This window comes from Erythranthe guttata, chromosome 13 (genome assembly GCF_056151865.1).
Source record: "Erythranthe guttata isolate IM_541 chromosome 13, IM_541, whole genome shotgun sequence".
Taxonomy (NCBI): Eukaryota; Viridiplantae; Streptophyta; class Magnoliopsida; order Lamiales; family Phrymaceae; genus Erythranthe; species Erythranthe guttata.
In genome coordinates this window covers 17,867,406-17,885,138 of record NC_142545.1, presented here as the reverse complement: position 1 = coordinate 17,885,138, position 17,733 = coordinate 17,867,406, and the positions used below count along the sequence as shown (strand labels likewise).

Sequence of the window (17,733 nt, the reverse complement as noted above, 5' to 3'; positions counted from 1 at the left end):
TCCCTTTAAGACTTAGCCAAAGATCTATATAATTTTTAGGTTAAATTATAATCACCACCTCTGAGGTAAGATTTGGGTAATTATAATCACCCTAGTTATAAATCTTTTTATACGTCTATCGTGTCGGTGTCGAATTTAGTGGAATCTTTTAAACTATGTGTAATATTTTTCAATTTGTACCCGTTTTATCCATTCGAGCTCCACATTTTGAAACAAGATGATCATAAAATGTGTCTCTTGCCTTGTAAATATCAGATTGTAATGCATCAGAAACGATATTTTTGCACAAAACGAGTACAAAATAGATAACATTCAATAAAATCTAGAAGGTAATGTTGAAATTGAAACTATAAGGGTGGATGTGCAAGAGTATTTATAGTTTAGGGGTGTGTTTGTAATTACCCAAATATGGGGAATTTTTCGTAATTTGACCTTCCTCAGGGGGGATGGCCGTAATTTACCCTAAATCTTTCGACCATGCAGTAAAAGTTGGTTATTTACTTTAGGTTATGACAAATAAGCCCAAAAAATACAAAGACGACTACTTTCGAAGCCCATAAATTACGAAATTGACACGAGTGTTTCTCTAGGGCTTCATATGAATAATCAGATTCTGTTTATTTTTCGTTTGAAAAGATAATTGAGTCCTTTAATTAATCACTCGTCCTCAGAAATTTTCTTTTGGTGGTGGTGTTTCCGGATTTGATAAGCTAGTATTCCGATGGGGCGGCGAAAGGAGCGTCGAATTGCTGCCGCCGGTGGTCGTAGAGTAAAACTCGATCTGTTCGCAGAACCCTCTGGTATGCTCGCTCAACTCTGTTTTTTGTTTTTTTTCTGCAACTTCGATTTATCCTATTATGGTGGTTCAGATAATAAGATTGAGCTAATTTTAGGAATATTCAACAGCCTAGCGTTTTAAGATATGCCTTAATTTGGCTTTGCCGTGTTAAGATATAGGATATACTATTGAACAGAATTGCTGTTCTTTTTTGGTTCGGAAGACATTTGAATTGCTCTAGTTAATGTTTCGTGATGCCTTGTACAATTATTGGATTTGATGTTTCTCGTGTGGTTGTTTCTGGATAATTAGTACTAGGCTCTTGAGAATAGAAAAGCTGTTGTTCTTTTATTATATTTCCGTAATATATATCGAAAGTTCAGTTTTGTTTTCTTATGTTTACGAGGTTGTGTTTTTGTTTGTTATTAACGCTATTAGGAGATTTGGGTGGCTCCTCTGGTCAGGAACAAGTTGGAGGGGATGGTGACTCAATTACCGATGCCAAGTCACCTAGTTCACCATCATCTTCAGGTGGGTTCTGTCAGATTTTTCTTCAAAGGACTGCTCTTTGTAGAGAAGGCATGATGTGAATCGCATAATATTGGAATTTTTTGTGCAAGGCATGTTATTTGCACCCCCGAAAAATTTTGTTTTCAGACTGTAGGATTGCTGTGGTATTGGGAACAATCAAATGGTTATCAGACTACATCTGCGTCCCTGCCACAGTGCATTATTCTGTAGACTCTCAACCCGTCTTGCTATTTTTTTGGCGACATCAAAGGCGGTTTTGGAGTTCACGGGGAATTTTGCCCAATTGGTTCGTATGTCTTTGGCTTTATTTCCATTTGGCAATACTGACGGTTTGAAATTTCTGCTACAGGTGTGGTGGCCTTGCCGAATGTTCTAAACTTTTGGCTCCTGTGTTAAATTAGCTTTCTAATGTTCTTTTGATGACCGTTTCTCTTCAATAACTATTGTCTTTTGTTCAGTGAAATTTCGTTGACAATCAAGTGGTTCTGTTCAGTTTTTTTTTTTTGGGTGATGTTTGACACTGTAGTCTTCGTTTTTCTGCGCAGGGACACAGCCACAAAATCCCCTACTGCTGCTCGAGCAATATAGTGATGATGAGTTGGATGAGGATTCAAATCATGTTGTTGCAGCGGATGCTTCAATTGACAATGATGAGGAGGTGAGTGTATAAACAATTAACAATGAACTGCCATGCTGGACGTGGTATGAAATTTAGTGGCTGGATTTATCAAATTTGTGTACCTGGGATCTTCATTTTATATCTTTCTTTTATGTCCTGATTTATCTTGGTTTTTTTTTTCCCAGACAAAACCTGATACTGAGAGAGAAGCCGAATGTGCTGAAATTAATCATGGGAAAGATCCAACAGTTCAGAAGGTGGAACAGCTTCTGACAGATAACGATTCTGCCTCTCGGGATCCTCTGCAGAAACTTGAGAAAGAGAGCATTGCAGGGATACATTCTGATGATTTACAGAATGAAATAAATAAATTGGTTGAAGCTGCATCTGATAATCATCTTATTGGGGATGCGACTTCAGGCTGGAACATGGTGCTGCATGAAGAGAGTAATCAATACTATTATTGGAATATTGTGACAGGTGAAACTTCATGGGAAGTACCTGATGTTTTTGTTCAGGAAACTGTCACAACGTCTGCAGAGCAAGTTGTCGGTGATCCCACAGGAAAATATGATACTGTGATGGAAGAAAACATGGAAGAAGATGATATCTCTACTGGGAAAGTTGATGTCGATTCTGAGGTCAATTGCCAAATCAGTAATAATGCCGGTAAAGGGAAGGATGACTCTGGGGGTGATTCTATGGACAACAATAAAGTTAACAGAGACGCAAACCAGAGTAATGGAACTTCTATGCTTGGTGTACATACTATTGAAAGTAAAAGTGGTACTGATCTTCCCATGCAGTTCATAAAGCAGTGTGAAAGCTTGTTAGAGAGATTGAACTCTGTGAAAAGGTACTCAATGTGCCACTTCTTCCTGTATTTTCACTTTTAACACTAATGTAATGTTGTAAATTTAATTCAAAGCAACATAAGGGTTTTATTGATTTGCACTCACACCATGGCATTCTGAGTGCCCCGTGTCCCCCTCAACCCCTGTTTCTTTGTCTTCATGTAACTGATTATTTTTTCTTCTTTAATTCAGTTCGAAGTGCGATGTGGAAGGTCAAGATCTTAGGTTCAAGTGGACATTAGAAACTGAGATTAGACTTGCTGACATGAAGGCATTAGCATATCACGGATCATCATTGCTTGCCTTTTGGCTGCATTCTGAAAGTCAGCTGAAAAAACTCGAAGCTGCGTTAGATGGTTTGGTTCAACACAACAATTCTACATCCCTGGTTGGATTCAAGGCTGCATTAGAATCACGTGTAGGTGATGACAAGGATACTGATTTAAGTGAAAGGGAGGCACCCTCTGCTGCTGTGGAATCCCATGCTGGGTACAACCGTGAGGCGTCAAATTTTGAAGCCTGTAATGATGGCGCCATCACCACAGAACAATCTGATCCTGACAACAATCTGGGTGGACAAAATGGAATAGCTAGAGTTGAAAAGGAAAGTGAATCAACTCCCAGACCTGCTCCTCGTTCTGCTGAAGATGTTGACATGGATGTGGACATGGAAGTTGAGGATGCATCTCCAATGAACCCATCTGATGGAGGTGCATCTGGTGCCCATTACCATGTCTCAACAGAGCTGTCAAATCTGCAGAATTCACTTGCAGGCCAGGAAACTGTAGTATTTAGTGCTCCTCCTCCAGTGGAAGAGTGGATTCCGCCACCACCGCCTGACGATGAGCCTTTTCCTCCACCACCTCCTGACGACGAACCTTTTCCTCCCCCACCGCCCGATGAGCCTCCAGGAACTTCATATATTCCACCTCATTTGGGGTCCGTTCAACCTTTTTCTTATCCAGATCATTATTCTCTACCATACCCTGCTTCTAGTCTTGAATACTATGGGCAAACGACCCTTGAAACTTCCGGTGCTACTTTTTATATGCATTCTGAGGGAGGGCAAATTCCCGTTTCCCACTTACCACAATATTATGAAGCCGTCCCAAACATATATGCTGTTGCTCCTGTGATAGTCAACCCTGCTGAGCATACAGCCTATTACGGCCTTCAAAGTGGTACCTTGAACCCTGTGCCTGTGGTTAGTGAGAGAGCTCAGTCTACGGGTACGCTAAGTGAACCTGTTCTTGTAACTATGGAATCTGGTAGAGCAGGATCCGTAGATTCACGTGCTGAAGATGTGTCCAATTTGTTACCAAAGACCAGCTATGGCATTGTAAAGAGCCCTCGAGAGATTCCTGTAGCTCAACCCTCTATTGTAGCTCCAGCAACTTCTTCAGTGGCAAACAGTGTTTCTGCCTCATCAATGTCTGACACTACCACTTCTGTTTCTGCTCCACCTGCTACTGCAACATCGAAGACTCAATCAAAAGGTAATAATTGAAGAGCGTTGTTTATTCTTGGTACTGCAAGTTATGGTGTTCGTGTTCGACGTATCTTAATGTTGATTACAGAAGCAACTTATTTATTAAATCTTAATAATCTCTTGTTATTGTTCTTCTGCATGGATAAACAAGAAGTCTGAATGTTCGTCCCATTTATTTGTTTGTGTTACTGCAAACATCTGATGTCTGGATTCATTTCATCTTTGCAGTTCCGCGAGGCAAGAAACGAACTGTTGCAGTCGTATCTACATTGAGATCCAATAAGAAAGTTTCCAGCTTAGTGGACAAGGTTTGTTATTAGTCCCTCTTTTGCTATCGGATAGATGATTATCATTTTCTCTCTTTATGTTATTCTGATTCGTGAAACCTTGTAACTTTCATCAGTGGAAAGCTGCAAAAGAGGAGTTGCAGGAAGAAGAAGAAGAACCAGAAGATGCTTATGAAGTTTTAGAGAAGAAACGACAAAGGGAAATTGAGGTTTGAATATTCTGTCTAAGGTTTTTTCTATTCTGCATCCCCGCGCCCCCTCCCTCTCCAACAATCACCTACCCCACCCTACTCTCTCTCTCTCTTTAATCTCCTTGCAATTACAGGAATGGCGAGCACATCAGATTGCCACCGGCGAGGCCAAAGATAATGCTAATTTTCAGCCATTAGGTGGTGACTGGTATTGATCTTGGCTTTCTGGCTTTAAATCTCATATTTATAAGTATAAAAACAACTTAATTGAATAAAGCTTGAACAATCTTCAATCCAGTCGATATGGTTTTAACAAATATAATCCGAATAAGTTTGTTTAGCAATAAAATCCCAATTTAGCGTGGTTTGATTATTATATCGATTTATGGCTTACTCCCACCACCTTTGTATCCTTATGCATCTGGTCTTGATCATGCAGGCGAGAAAGAGTGAAGCGCAAGAGAGCCCAAAAGATGAAAGAAAGTTCGCCAGATATTGATACTAAAAAGCAAACTGATCTCACACAACTCTCGAAAGGTCTTCCATCCGGATGGCAGGTACTTTAATTTCTGGCCCTATGAGAAAATACGAAGACATAAATACAAAAATTGTCGTGTTATTTATTAATTTCAACTCTGTATTTTCCTTTTTCTTTTCCTCAGGTTTTCTTGGATGACTCTTCAAAGCAAGTCTACTATGGAAACATGTTGACCTCGGAAACAACCTGGACCAGGCCCACTGACTAGATATTTGTTACAACTTTAATTTCACTTTTTTTTTTTTTTTTTATGTAAAAAAATGTTTAGTTTAGTATAAATAAATTTTGAAGTGGCAACATGGCCATGTTTTGATGTCTCTTTTTCCTTTTTCTGCTTTTGATTTGATAATTCGTAGAATCACTTTTGAGTTAAGTGATTAAATCAATGACTGTGAATCAAGTTGGAATTAAGTGCTTACTACTAAAAAGTTGGCGGTATTGGCAAATACACCGGGAATTAACTTTAAATAGAAAAAAACGGTTAATCGGATTTTTTTTAAATTATAGCTTATAGTTGTTTAGGTTGTTTATTTTTTAGAGAGACAAAAAGAAAAAGACATATTGCAAAACCTATTGCTCAAATACAGATTATGAGCAAAAAACTTTAACCTTTTCCATTAATTTACTGATAAGTTCCACAAAGATTTGAGTTACAAATGTATGAAATCTCAAAAAAAATTTGACCAAATTACTACAAGAAATTACAAAATTTCTAAGTATTATACTAAGATCAAATAGACTAGTGCTTAATTAATTGCAGGCCTTCAGGATTGGCATTGAAGCTTCGGCACGGTCTTCCGGATCAACCAATTCGCCATAATCTTGTTACCGATTCTCGTCAAATTAATCCCGTCCCAGCTAATGTACCTATTACGACCCATAAAATTATTGACGCCGCCATGACCACACATTGTCGTTACGTTGAAGTTGTAGTCGCCTCCGATCCCGCAGCAAGCTTTTTCCGTGTCGAAATCTGCAATTCAATCAATATAATCGTCAGAAAACGTACTTAGAATGATATTATGTTCAATAATTAAGAAGAAGAATTAACACGCGTTGATTATTTATATATATATATACATGTTCGATTGAGATTTAATTAGTTGCGCACCGTTGAGTGTGGCGATCCGGTGGAGGTGTTTATAAGCCTGGTAGTAATCTCCGTAAACTAGTACCGCATTCGGATTCTCTTGCATGAGACTGTTAATGCCTTCCTGCAGTTGTTCGTTGTGGCTCCGCGCTAAATCGTTGAGTTGATTGAGGCATTGATTTTCGTCGTAGTTTGTCGAGACGTTGCTTTGGAATAGCGTCTTGTAAATCGGGAGACACCCGAGAGGGAATATTCCGGGAATCACCACTCTCCTAGCTCCCAAATTAAGTACTTTCTGCAATTTACATATGAAATAATAAATCAATATTTTGATCTAAATCTAATAATTATTATTAATAATTAATAATAATAATTAATAACAATAGAAAAAAAAAAAAAAAAAAAACTCATGCACGTACCTTTGTAGCATTGATGACAGCAGCAACAACATCAGGCACCATATCTGTCAACTGATCCATGGTTAATTTTCCTTGCAAGATTGCGTATTGATAATCGGATCCACCGATTTCTCCGACGAAGAAAATTGCCTTGTTGTATCTGTCGGTACAACCTGCCGATTATTGGATCAAGAACAACGTAATTAGTCACGCGTTAACTATTAATTAACAGAATCAAAATCAAGAATTATGTGACATTAATTAATTACCATTATCTGTGAGACACGTGGCGGAGCTGAAATAGTCAGACATCCAATCCAATTGGATATTGAGAGAACTATTTGTCACCGGAGACGAAATCATGTATTTCGTCGCTAATACTTCCGTCGGCAAAGCTGTGGACCCCGCCACGGCGAAGTTTACTCCTTTATTGAAATAAAAATTCAAATCCTTGTAGGGATCAGGTATCGGATTAATCCCTGCCTCGTACGCTAATCAAGAACAACGACAAAATTAAAACAAACAATCAGTACACATATTAATTAATTAAAATACGATAATCGTAGCAACTAGCAACGGATTACTAGTGAAAATTGAATTAAAAAATAAATTACTTACCGAAATTATCGGTGATCAACAAGCCGTTGGAGGAGCGGCCATGCGAGTAGGGTTGTTTACCGAAGGGCAAAAGTAGAGCCGACGGTTTCGCTGATCAAATTCCCGGTGTCGGAAAGGGACCCGCCGAGTAGGTACATCTTATCGAATCCGCACTTCTTCAACGGATTAATTACGTTACCATTCGGGTCAATCGAATCTGGGTTACCGAGATTAGTCATACCGGTACCGTACCAATTGGCGTTACCGTACGAAAACAACAGGCTGATTATTAGAACTAAGAACACGAGCTTTTGTTTCTGAACTAGAGAAGAAGAAGAAGCCATTGAAGAATATTATTGAATTATCGAACAGAGTTTTTTTTTTCTTTTGAAAGATAGATTTTGTTGCATGTGAATAAAGTTGGTGTATTAACGATGTATGCATATATAGATAGGGTTACGTGTCCTATAGTAATTAGGAGTCCGTTAATTTAATTACCTAATATAATAATTAATAGTATTCCACTTCGAATTAGAATTACTATTGGGATTAAATACCTTCTATTGCAATCCTATTAGGATTACAATTTACTAGGTTTCCACAAATATTAATATTTACATACTGTTTAATTTAATAAAAATTATCATTTTCAGGGACAAAGCACACCTAACGGCCCCTAATACGTCGGTCGGTCGATCCAAATAGAACGAAGATCCGTGAGCTTATTATGCATTCGTTCTCGATCGAAACTCGTAAACTGTTTTTATTCAATGACAGACACCGAGGACACATCGTTACTGATTTTCCAACTTGTCAACTCATTAAACGATTCGCTTCTAAATTTTGGATCGAAAAGCAAGCAAATAATAGAACAATGAGAGATAAGAACAACTACAAGATTGTAGATACATATAAGAGCGTGTGTATATAACATCTCTCATCTTCTCCGTTCATCTCGGTATGGTCCTTCACTCTCTTGATCCTTCAAGAAACCGAGGAAAGCAAGGAAGCCAAAAAAGAAGAAACCACCCGACCAGTTTCCACCACCGCCGCCGCCACCGCCACCACCATCACCATCATCACGTGGTGGAAATCCGTCCCCGCCATCATCAAGATCCGGAGACTTTTCTTTCCCTGAAAAAAAAGCGTTTTTTTTTTCTTCATATATTTGGAAATGTTTACCTTCTTGTCCTAGAGAGAACACGAGGCATAAAATTACAGAAAATGAAAGAAGATGCTCATTTCTTTCCAATAGTTATTGTATAATAATTATTAGTCGTGAACTGGCATAATCGAGCATTAGCTAGGGGCTAGGTAAGTCAGGCTAGAGCAGTATAAATTTAACTTCAAACCAAGCACGCATCCCTAAACATGGTTTTTTAGCATCAAGAAGGAACATCCCAATTTATTTACAGTTCTAAATTTCACACTACAATGGGCAGCAAATAATAAGTAATAAGAAACGAGATTATTACCTTGGATAGGTGCAACAGTAATAGTAGACGATTGACGTGTGACTGTTTGAGTTTGTTCTGCAGCACAGGTGGCATTCTACATTTGCAAAAACAAAAACCTAGTCAGCATTCAGGTAACTTATCATCTGATATCCCAAGTAGATGCAAAACTTAGAGATAAACTCGGGATTATTTCTGACAGTCTCCAGAAAGTTTTCAAAACTAATAACAAATAACTTAATTCCCTTGAACCAAAAAAGGATGCAATCTGTTTTTCAGGTACGCGGTCCGGTTCAAAAGCATAACTAACTCCACATGCAAGGAATATATAATTTACAAACAGTGAAATTCCATCTGAAAGACACGAAACATACTCAATAGAGAAAAGCTGAAGTATGTATGAGTATATACTACAAACTATAAGGTAAAAATTACCAGAGCAGCAGCACATATGACAGAAGAATGCTTCACCCTATAAGCATGATTAGTGATTCTTTTTCTTTCAAAGGGATGAAATTGCAGGCTGAGTGGATTTAGTCCAACTGGACTGGACCAAACATTCTTTGGTTGCTTCAAACACCTATCTTCTGAGCGTACTGAAAAGACAAACAAAATCCGTCTATAATGCCCATACAAGGGGAAAAGAAACAGAACGTATTCCAAATCATGTTTTCAAACGATACGCAGTTAATTAACAGCATTGAAAACCATGAAACAGCAAACGCCACATTACAAGAACAATATAACTATTTATTATCGTCATTCTTAGATAGCTCACAGGCAGTAACTTGTCCTCGTAAACTTAATTAGAGTATGAGGACGCTTCAACTGCATCATATCCACTGCAATCACGATTCAACTGCATCATATCCACTGCAATCACTTTAATGCATATAACTAATCAACCAGCTTAATAACACATCCAGAAAGAGACTTCTCAAAGCATAGAATAAAATATATTTGTTATCTCAATAACTATGGTTCAACATCCAAAAAGTTTTCTACCGAAAAAGCTTTAATGTTCATTCGATACTTTCTACATAAGTCGAATGACCATTTTTACGCTATACCAGTGCACACTTGGCATCTTAAGCCTAACTAGAGTTACGTGCACCAAACAGTAAAAAAAAAAAAAAAGAACACGAAGACCATCTCTATGTATGAAGAGTAAGATAGTGACACGTACGAAGATGTGAATACATAAGGTAGCCCATCATTCTCATAAAAAAAAAAAGACCTAGATACTCTTGTCAACAAAAACACAAGTGGAATTCATTGCTAGTTACATTTTGATAAACAACATTCAATTTCATCAACTTTAGACAATTGATGGATTATCTACATTCTACATACCAACAGACAGCAATGTAATTGGACTAGCAATCGAGGCCGTCAGTGACATCTCACTGCTTATCCAAGGTATCACCTGAAAACAACAACACACCACCAGATATATATCATAGATAGCAGGAATACAGTCACATCAATCAACACAATTAAACAATTTAATTATTCCCAAATTACAGACACGCAAATCTTTTTTTATTTTTATTTTCAATAAAAATAAGAACCAAAAAAAAACAAAATTCTTTTTTCTCTGAGAACTAGCTATCGAGAACCAAATAGAACCGGATTTTATCTTCGAAACAAGATAAATCCCCGTTAATCGAGTGCAATTTTCACAAACATCCAGAAATGATTTTTGAATTCATAAAAAGAGGTGCATATTAGAACAATTAAGAGCGAAAGCTAAATAAATCATCATAATACAATGAATTTCAATTACATGTAAAAGTTGAGGTCTGGATTTCACCTTAAAATCGGCCGGAGGAGCAGAACAGCTTACCGGAGGACACCGGAGAAAACGAGAGACGTGAAAAGAGGAAGAAGAAAGGATTAGAATGAAGAAGATTGAATAAATACCCTTCTTCTCAAGCGTGCCATTCGCACGTGACTTTTTTTCCCTTCAATAAATAGTATTTTACATTTTTATTTTATTTACCGCCTAATGGTTCACCGCCATACGAGTCGGTAAAATCAAATAATTTTCCCCTTTTTATGATTATAATATAATGTAATTTCTAATGATTACGTAGCTAATTCTAAAACGATTTTTTTTTTTTATTATTATTTCATCGAAATTACAAAATATTTGTCTCAAAAGTAAAATAGATGATTCAGTTTCAAACAATTCTATTTCGTATTTATTTTTTAGTTACATTTTTTTTTAATTATATAATATCAAATTATAAATCCAAGCTTCTTCCATAAAAAAATAAGTGGGATTAACCCGGTGACGGTCAAACCTCCGAACTCTGCCATCTGATATTGAAATATAATCGAGTAAATGATACTAAAACTTCTGATAAAATCTAAAACTTCTGATAAAATGTATCGCTTCCACTCTGTCACAGTCTCACAGTAATTCAAATTTCACGACGAACAACAAGTATTACAATCACTAATCACCTAACTCAGAAAAAGTGTTAGTCATGCTTTTTCTTTGGAGGTTCTTTGGTTGAGCATTTGTGTAGCATGGTTTCAATTTTATAATTTTATTTATTTATTTAACTTTTATATAATAAATAAATATTATAAATGTACAAAACTTGTACTAACAATAACAAAAATCAAGTGCATTTCTATTTCTCAATCCCTTGCTTACAAAGAGGACAACATGAAAGAATCTTGAGCCACTGATCCACACAATTCAAATGAAAAATATGATTACATGGCAACTCCCTTATTTCTTCCTTTTCCCTATACTTTGCCAAACAAATACAACACTCCTGCAAAAATTATTTTAAAATAAAATTAAATAAATTAACAAAAAAAAAACCCCATTAAACCCTTTATTCAATATCAGAAATATAAATAAGATTTATATTTTATATGACTTGAAAATATTGTTTATTAAGTTATTAAGAGACATGCATACTGGAAATTCATGGTTCTTGGCTGAAGTTCCAAGCTCCAAAACCTTGTACCTCCAGCTGGACAAGCCGGCGAGCTGTTCTTCGGTCGCACCCTTTTGGTGGGACCCGGTGTTCATGTTGTAACCTAGGATGCTGCTAAGCAGTGGCACACAACAGCACAGCAGCACAAACAGTATGAATGGAAAAGAGTAGCTCACTGAATTCCATGCTAAGAGGGAGATGCACAAGATATGGAGCTTCGGAGCGTGACGGAAAGAATCGAAACGAGCATCGAACACCCAAACGTTCCCCATCACGAACCATATTGCGAATATCAGCTCCAGCCATGTCTTGAATTTGTACATGCATTGCATGTTTCTGTTCATATATATACATATATATACAGTAAAATCTCAATAAATTAATACTTCGATAAAATTAATAACTTTATAAATAATAGTTTTTTCTGGTTCTGATTCGGTAATAATGACCTACTAAATTATTAGTTCAATAATTTTATTTTTTGCTAAATTAATAAAACTATGCTAGTCTCGACTGTATTAATTTATAGATGTTAACTGTATCAGAAGATGTATGTATAACATTTTAAAACTATTAATTAAATAATCTATAGTTTGATTAATTAACTAGTATTAATTTGAGTTGTTTTACGAGTTAATTTCATTTAGAACCCCTGTGTTGTATCGAATTGCTAAAAAACACTTCATGTTATAAACATGAGTTGTTAGGGGTGGTTTTGTTAAAAAAAATAATATGGGGAGTTTCGTAGCAATTAGAAAAAATATAGGGGTGCCGAATGCAATAAACCATTATTTGAATTACCTTGATTCTTCATGGTTTCTTTGCTGCTCAATATCAGTACCAATTAGGTAAACAAGGCGATAGCGCCACGAAAGAAGTACGAGACTGAGAAAGCACCCGAAAGCGTAACCGGAGACCCATATGCGCATGGGCCAAACGGGTCGCTCCCCTCCGGAAACAATCAGAGTGTACGACGTGGCGATGATCTGGACGGACAGAGACACGAGTTCCATCAGCATCCAGTTCCGGGAGTCGAAAGGGTTCGGGCCGAGATCCGACCCGGACCCGTTTTGGTAATGGAAGACTCTTCTCAGATAAACGTACCATCTCGACCTCGACACTCTCATGGCTAACTTTATCAAGAACGAAGGCGAGTTGTTTCGAGACGACGGCCTAGGATGAGAGAATGGATTCGAATTACTCGGAGCGGCTCTCTCTTCTGCCGGCAAAATCGACGTAATCGAAACTGAAGTGCATAATGAATCCGGTGTGAAAAAATACCGTGTGTTCATCGGAAAAAAAAAAAAAAACCGATTTTTTTACGAAAAAAATCGAGATTCTTACATGCTATTATGAAATAAAAAGGGCCATTATATTGAAATTAATATAGATAATAATAAATAATAATAAAAAAAAAGGGTTGGGAAATTAGAAGAGTGGAAGGTGAGATATGTGATTCAGATGGCGACCAAGAACCCAACTGCTTAGCTTTGATTCCAAGTGAGTTAAACTGCACACAACGGTTGGCCTAACTTCCTCTCATCTATTTGTTTACGAGACAGCTAAAACAAATACCGTTTATTTCTCACTTCGACACCAACAACATAAAAAATAGAAAATAAATAAGTAATGACATTAATACTTTTAATAAAATCAATACTACACAAATTTTGCGTGTGTTATTGATTTTCATTAAGGATAATAACGTCATTACCTATTTATTTTCTATTTTCTTTTTATTTATTATGTTGGTGGTATTGATGTTAGAAAAAAATGGCATTTATTTTAGTCACTCCTATTTGTTTAACCGTCTAGCAAGTTAAGCTTACTTACTCTGCTCTAATCGCTAGGTCATCATTTACGGGACTCGGTCACAGTATAACTATGTTTATGACAAGGTGGTGCTAGAGCAACGTTTGGGAAATTAAAAAAAAAAAAAAATTGCTAATAAATCATATATCAATTTGTGGTCATGGTTTAGGGTTAGCTCAATCATTAGCCTATTTAGACAATTGTCTAGGGTCTCAATTGTAAGGGACCCCTATCTTATATCATGATTATTTTTCATATGGATAATTTCAAAATAAAACTTTATTTTATTGCAATGAATTGATAAATATCTTATTTTTTTAAGGGATAGTTAGCTAAAATCGTTTATTACTTTTGAAAATCGGCTGTAAATCTTGAAGATCGACAGTAAATTTTTACCGTTAATTTATAACCGATTTTAGAAGTTTGAAGCCAATTTCGACCATTTTATAACAAGAAACGGTCGATCTTCGATATTTATCGCCATCTTCAAACGTTTATTCTCATGTTTTTCTTTTGTTAATTAATTAATAGAAGTTTGCCTTCGATACTAGGAGTTTATTGTCAGTTTTCATAAGCTATCGATCATTTTTTTTATAAATATAAATTTACCATCATATTTTGTTTAAATACTGAAGTTTAATAATTTTACTAAAAATTCACTCAATCTCAAATTCTAATGTTTTCGTCAGTAAAATTGATGAATTATAGATGCTAATCTTATTCTCAAACAACTTATTTTAATCAAGTAGTTAAGCTTATTTTTAAACAACTGATAATATCTTACGTCTGATAAACTGTGTTAAGAGTTGATATAAGTTGTTACGTTTCATTTTTATAATTAATTTTTAAAGTGTTTGAATAATGAACTTATAAACTATTTTTTTATTCATAATAGGATCTTAAATAAAATGTGAGGTATATATATTTAAAAAATAAATAATCTTATTTTCTATCAAATAACTTATTTTTTGAATTCTTAAGATATTATTTAAAATAATACGAAATGTTTTGGAAGAGCTTGTAAGCTTGAAAACAAATCAAAAAATTAAATTTAGACCACGATTGGGCTGCCAAAATTGAATAGACCATTGGATAAGCACAATTGAATGATTAAATTTGGGCTTGGGCCCATGTAGGTGCTGACGTCATAGCCCAATTACAAATGGGTCCCACTCCAACATAAACGACGTCGTTTAGCTTTTTTAGCAGGATAATAAGAGAGAATTTCGTCCCTGATATTTTTCATTCTCAAATCGAAGAACGAGATAGAAGCCCTAGTTTTTTCAATATCGTAGAATTTCGATTTCTTCCACCACTGAGTTATAAGGGCTGTCGAATCTTCGAATCTTGTTTTACTGATCATTTTGCTTGAATTTTGAGCGCGCCAGCGATTCGGGATGACGACGGCAGCTAGACCGACGTGGGCACCGGCGAAAGGTGGGAACGAACAAGGCGGAGCGAGAATCTTCGGCCCATCTCAAAAGTATTCGTCGCGGGATATCGCTGCTCATACTACCTTAAAACCTAGGTTCGTGTTTTCGTCTTTTTTTTGCATTATTGTCTTCCACTCGAATCTAGGTTAATTGTTTGCTATTTTTTTGTTTTGAAGTATATTTAGTGCTGTTTTGTTTGGGTATGTTTATTGAGAATTTTTTCAATTGAATATAAGAATGGATGATTCAGATACCAATGAAAAGGCTTCACTGTTGTTCGGAAAATTGTCCGCCACGTTTGCCCTTTTGTTTTGAAAGCTTTAGCTTCTTCGGAAGAAAATGATTGAAAGGACTTGTAAACAAGTGCTAAGTTGTATCTATTTTTTGGTTTCATCTGCTGTTGCATTCTTACTGCAAAAAAAAAAAGCCAAGAACTTACATGATTGTGTCTGAATTTTAAGGATCATCACGTGTGGTATGATTTCAACCGTCAATGATAAAATTTGTCGATGTATATCTGGATATATTTTCCCTGCGCGTACTAATATCATACGTATGCGTGTCTATATCTGATTAAGATAAATTAATTTTGGCCTCAGCCATGTAGTTGCTAAAGATTAACTGTTTATCTTTGCTTTGTTTCTGGAAAATATATTCAATTTCTTCTTCTCTACGTATGCCATGATTTGAAGAACGATGTAGTTTGAATACTCCTATGTTTTGTGTATTTTTCTGATTCCGCAGAAGGGAAGGACAAGACACCCAAGATGAGCTGCAACGTAGAAATCTCCGGGATGAATTGGAGGATCGAGAGAGGAGGCATTTCTCATCAAAGGGTTAGTCCTATTCGAGATCCAAAAAGCATACAGCGCATATTAGCATTAAACTAATTTTTTAGTATCTGTTTTCCCTCTCTGCTTAAATGATTTCAACTGTTGATATGAGACTTCATTATATTTTGCAGAGGATAGAGAACGGCGGAAGGGAGGTCAGCTTCTTTTAGAAGGTAAATGATACCTGATATGTTTGTTCGAAATTGTACGTATAGGAATCGAGGACTAGTTGTAAATTGTAATTATCATTTATATTAAATAATGTTGCAACTATATATGCAGGGTCCAGGAGAGAACTTGAAGACCGAATTGTTCCTCGAAGTGTGGATGCAGATGATGTTGATGCTGAAAGTGATGATAGGTTTGTCATTTCCTATTTTCTTCTTATTTACCAATGTAATTGGTATTTCCCGTGTGTATTATATACCGGTCCATTACATTGTGCAGTGAGGGAGGGGTCGGGGGTTAGGGTGGTAAGGGGGTGATTGCTATCTTAAACTAATCATATACTGATGTCAAATTTGAACACAAAATCATGTAATTTATGTTTGCCCGTTAATACATTGTCCTTTTTACTCATCGGCAGCAAACTTGTGGTCATTTGCTGAATCAACTAATATCAATTTTCTTTGTAGTGATGACGAAGATGATGATGATGGGGATGATGAAGAAGCACTTTTGGCTGAGCTTGAACGCTTAAGGAAAGAAAAAGCAGAGCAGAAAGAAAGAGAAGTAAGTTGTGTATCACTTAATTTATATAAGTTGAAATTATGTAGTTACTGGTTCTGTTACATGCATTTTAATATTGTATTGCCATATAGATCATCAGTATGAATTGCTTGCGTGCTCCTGTACTTGAGATATTTTCATAAGTACCGGTTTTTGCGTTAAAAAAAAAAAACTCTCCTTGGCGCACGGAATGCAAATGACTCTTTTTTTTAAGTGATATTTATAATAATCATCTTAGTCCTCTAGCATCTCATGTCTGCGAGTTGGTTGGGGCAGTTGGGACTTGCGTGCCTATTTTTTCATTATATAGGTTTATTTTTTATTTTTTGTCTTTGAATTGACTGTATTCTGGTGCACCGCATCTGAAAAGTGTGGTCGACATGAAAACTTAACGAGGTGTCTTGTACTTGTGGTAGGAACGCCAAAGGCAAGAGGAGGAACTGCAAGCTAAAGAAGAGCAACTGTTGCGTGGAAATCCTCTGATAAATAATCCAACTTCCTTTAGTGTGAAGAGAAGGTATTATAATTTATTTTCCCACCCCACCCCACCCCACCCCACCTGCACCTCCCCTTTTGGGGGTTCGGGGTTGGCTGGTCTTTCTTGTTTTGTTTATATTTTTTATAATATTTTTACCGTCTAAATTAAATTCTATCCTCTAAATTGAATTTATTAAGGTGGGATGATGATGTGGTTTTCAAGAACCAGGCTCGTGGGGAGACGAAACTGGCCAAGCGCTTCATCAATGACACCATCAGAAGTGATTTCCATCGCAAATTTCTCCACAAGTACATGAAATAAGAGGTGCCCCTTTGACAGAGTGGATGTCAAGTACTGGAGTTCACTAGTGAAGAACAAGTATTCTGGTCTCTATTCGTCGGTTTCTGTCAAAATATTTCTGAATGTAATATATATTCATATATAAGTATGGGTTTTTGGATTGATGACCTCTTCTTACATTCTGTCTTCTTAGGTGGAATGTTTTCTGGCAAATCAAATCCTTATTTGTGTTTAAATTTGACATTAAAGAGGATGGATCTCGGTTTCGTATGCCCGTTGTTGTTTATGCTGAAAATACTCTATTTGTGTTTCGAATTTGGTATTTGTGGTATAATGTTATTGTTCTGTTTTCTACTTCCCCGGTC

The 17,733-nt window shown here is 36.3% G+C and overlaps 5 protein-coding genes across 7 annotated transcripts; 2 read left to right on the top strand and 3 right to left on the bottom strand.

The window, feature by feature from the left end:
- The first annotated feature begins 499 nt into the window (after positions 1 to 499).
- On the top strand, positions 500 to 5,600 carry LOC105968835 (WW domain-containing protein). Of its 3 annotated transcripts, none has more exons than XM_088812043.1 (11): positions 550 to 800; positions 1,217 to 1,309; positions 1,436 to 1,595; positions 1,855 to 1,967; positions 2,114 to 2,784; positions 2,975 to 4,278; positions 4,500 to 4,579; positions 4,675 to 4,767; positions 4,884 to 4,957; positions 5,189 to 5,306; positions 5,412 to 5,600. In XM_088812043.1, exons 5-11 carry the CDS (start codon positions 2,357 to 2,359, stop codon positions 5,493 to 5,495), a joined length of 2,181 nt encoding a protein of 726 aa, XP_088668169.1. In that variant the 5' UTR covers positions 550 to 800; positions 1,217 to 1,309; positions 1,436 to 1,595; positions 1,855 to 1,967; positions 2,114 to 2,356; the 3' UTR covers positions 5,496 to 5,600. The 3 variants fall into 3 exon arrangements, with proteins under 3 accessions (XP_012848961.2, XP_088668169.1, XP_088668170.1); XM_088812044.1 differs by having other exon boundaries at positions 643 to 800; positions 1,436 to 1,658; XM_012993507.2 differs by lacking the exon at positions 1,436 to 1,595 and having other exon boundaries at positions 500 to 800.
- Positions 5,601 to 5,875: 275 nt separating this feature from the next.
- LOC105968970 (GDSL esterase/lipase At5g03980) lies at positions 5,876 to 7,895 on the bottom strand. Its single transcript, XM_088812045.1, has 5 exons — positions 7,394 to 7,895; positions 7,045 to 7,266; positions 6,797 to 6,948; positions 6,399 to 6,672; positions 5,876 to 6,260 (listed from the first exon to the last, which is right to left on the bottom strand). Exons 2-5 carry the CDS (start codon positions 7,136 to 7,138, stop codon positions 6,052 to 6,054), a joined length of 729 nt encoding a protein of 242 aa, XP_088668171.1. The 5' UTR covers positions 7,139 to 7,266; positions 7,394 to 7,895; the 3' UTR covers positions 5,876 to 6,051.
- A 213-nt stretch (positions 7,896 to 8,108) lies between these two features.
- On the bottom strand, positions 8,109 to 10,772 carry LOC105968971 (uncharacterized). Its single transcript, XM_012993685.2, has 5 exons — positions 10,640 to 10,772; positions 10,180 to 10,252; positions 9,262 to 9,422; positions 8,848 to 8,923; positions 8,109 to 8,506 (listed from the first exon to the last, which is right to left on the bottom strand). The coding sequence occupies exons 2-5, from the start codon at positions 10,226 to 10,228 to the stop codon at positions 8,310 to 8,312; spliced, it is 483 nt and encodes a 160-aa protein (XP_012849139.2). The 5' UTR covers positions 10,229 to 10,252; positions 10,640 to 10,772; the 3' UTR covers positions 8,109 to 8,309.
- Positions 10,773 to 11,441: 669 nt separating this feature from the next.
- Positions 11,442 to 13,275, bottom strand: LOC105968495 (RING/U-box superfamily protein). The gene is made up of 3 exons (XM_012993129.2): positions 12,585 to 13,275; positions 11,765 to 12,119; positions 11,442 to 11,615 (listed from the first exon to the last, which is right to left on the bottom strand). The coding sequence occupies exons 1-3, from the start codon at positions 13,073 to 13,075 to the stop codon at positions 11,469 to 11,471; spliced, it is 993 nt and encodes a 330-aa protein (XP_012848583.1). The 5' UTR covers positions 13,076 to 13,275; the 3' UTR covers positions 11,442 to 11,468.
- Positions 13,276 to 14,802: 1,527 nt separating this feature from the next.
- EMB2769 (Cwf15 / Cwc15 cell cycle control family protein) lies at positions 14,803 to 17,722 on the top strand. Its single transcript, XM_012993371.2, has 7 exons — positions 14,803 to 15,123; positions 15,773 to 15,864; positions 15,993 to 16,034; positions 16,144 to 16,222; positions 16,497 to 16,593; positions 17,007 to 17,107; positions 17,266 to 17,722. The coding sequence occupies exons 1-7, from the start codon at positions 14,993 to 14,995 to the stop codon at positions 17,387 to 17,389; spliced, it is 666 nt and encodes a 221-aa protein (XP_012848825.1). The 5' UTR covers positions 14,803 to 14,992; the 3' UTR covers positions 17,390 to 17,722.
- The last annotated feature ends 11 nt before the right edge of the window (positions 17,723 to 17,733 follow it).

What these genes read in the sequence shown, in the direction of transcription:
- LOC105968495 (XM_012993129.2), bottom strand. Translation starts at nt 13,075, where the DNA reads ATGAACACACGGTATTTTTTCACACCGGATTCATTATGCACTTCAGTT. An exon ending in AGAAACCATGAAGAATCAAG is followed by an intron (nt 12,120 to 12,584) that starts GTAATTCAAATA and finishes ATATATGAACAG; the next exon opens with AAACATGCAATGCATGTACA. An exon ending in CCAAGAACCATGAATTTCCA is followed by an intron (nt 11,616 to 11,764) that starts GTATGCATGTCT and finishes TAATTTTTGCAG; the next exon opens with GAGTGTTGTATTTGTTTGGC.
- EMB2769 (XM_012993371.2), top strand. Translation starts at nt 14,993, where the DNA reads ATGACGACGGCAGCTAGACCGACGTGGGCACCGGCGAAAGGTGGGAAC. An exon ending in GATGCTGAAAGTGATGATAG is followed by an intron (nt 16,223 to 16,496) that starts GTTTGTCATTTC and finishes TTTTCTTTGTAG; the next exon opens with TGATGACGAAGATGATGATG. An exon ending in TCCTTTAGTGTGAAGAGAAG is followed by an intron (nt 17,108 to 17,265) that starts GTATTATAATTT and finishes GAATTTATTAAG; the next exon opens with GTGGGATGATGATGTGGTTT.
- LOC105968970 (XM_088812045.1), bottom strand. Translation starts at nt 7,138, where the DNA reads ATGATTTCGTCTCCGGTGACAAATAGTTCTCTCAATATCCAATTGGAT. An exon ending in CACGTGTCTCACAGATAATG is followed by an intron (nt 6,949 to 7,044) that starts GTAATTAATTAA and finishes AATAATCGGCAG; the next exon opens with GTTGTACCGACAGATACAAC. An exon ending in CCGGATCGCCACACTCAACG is followed by an intron (nt 6,261 to 6,398) that starts GTGCGCAACTAA and finishes ATTGAATTGCAG; the next exon opens with ATTTCGACACGGAAAAAGCT.
- LOC105968971 (XM_012993685.2), bottom strand. Translation starts at nt 10,228, where the DNA reads ATGTCACTGACGGCCTCGATTGCTAGTCCAATTACATTGCTGTCTGTT. An exon ending in AATTACATTGCTGTCTGTTG is followed by an intron (nt 9,423 to 10,179) that starts GTATGTAGAATG and finishes TTGTCTTTTCAG; the next exon opens with TACGCTCAGAAGATAGGTGT. An exon ending in TACTGTTGCACCTATCCAAG is followed by an intron (nt 8,507 to 8,847) that starts GTAATAATCTCG and finishes CTTTTTTTTCAG; the next exon opens with GGAAAGAAAAGTCTCCGGAT.
- LOC105968835 (XM_012993507.2), top strand. Translation starts at nt 722, where the DNA reads ATGGGGCGGCGAAAGGAGCGTCGAATTGCTGCCGCCGGTGGTCGTAGA. An exon ending in TAGTTCACCATCATCTTCAG is followed by an intron (nt 1,310 to 1,854) that starts GTGGGTTCTGTC and finishes TTTTCTGCGCAG; the next exon opens with GGACACAGCCACAAAATCCC. An exon ending in AACGACAAAGGGAAATTGAG is followed by an intron (nt 4,768 to 4,883) that starts GTTTGAATATTC and finishes TTGCAATTACAG; the next exon opens with GAATGGCGAGCACATCAGAT.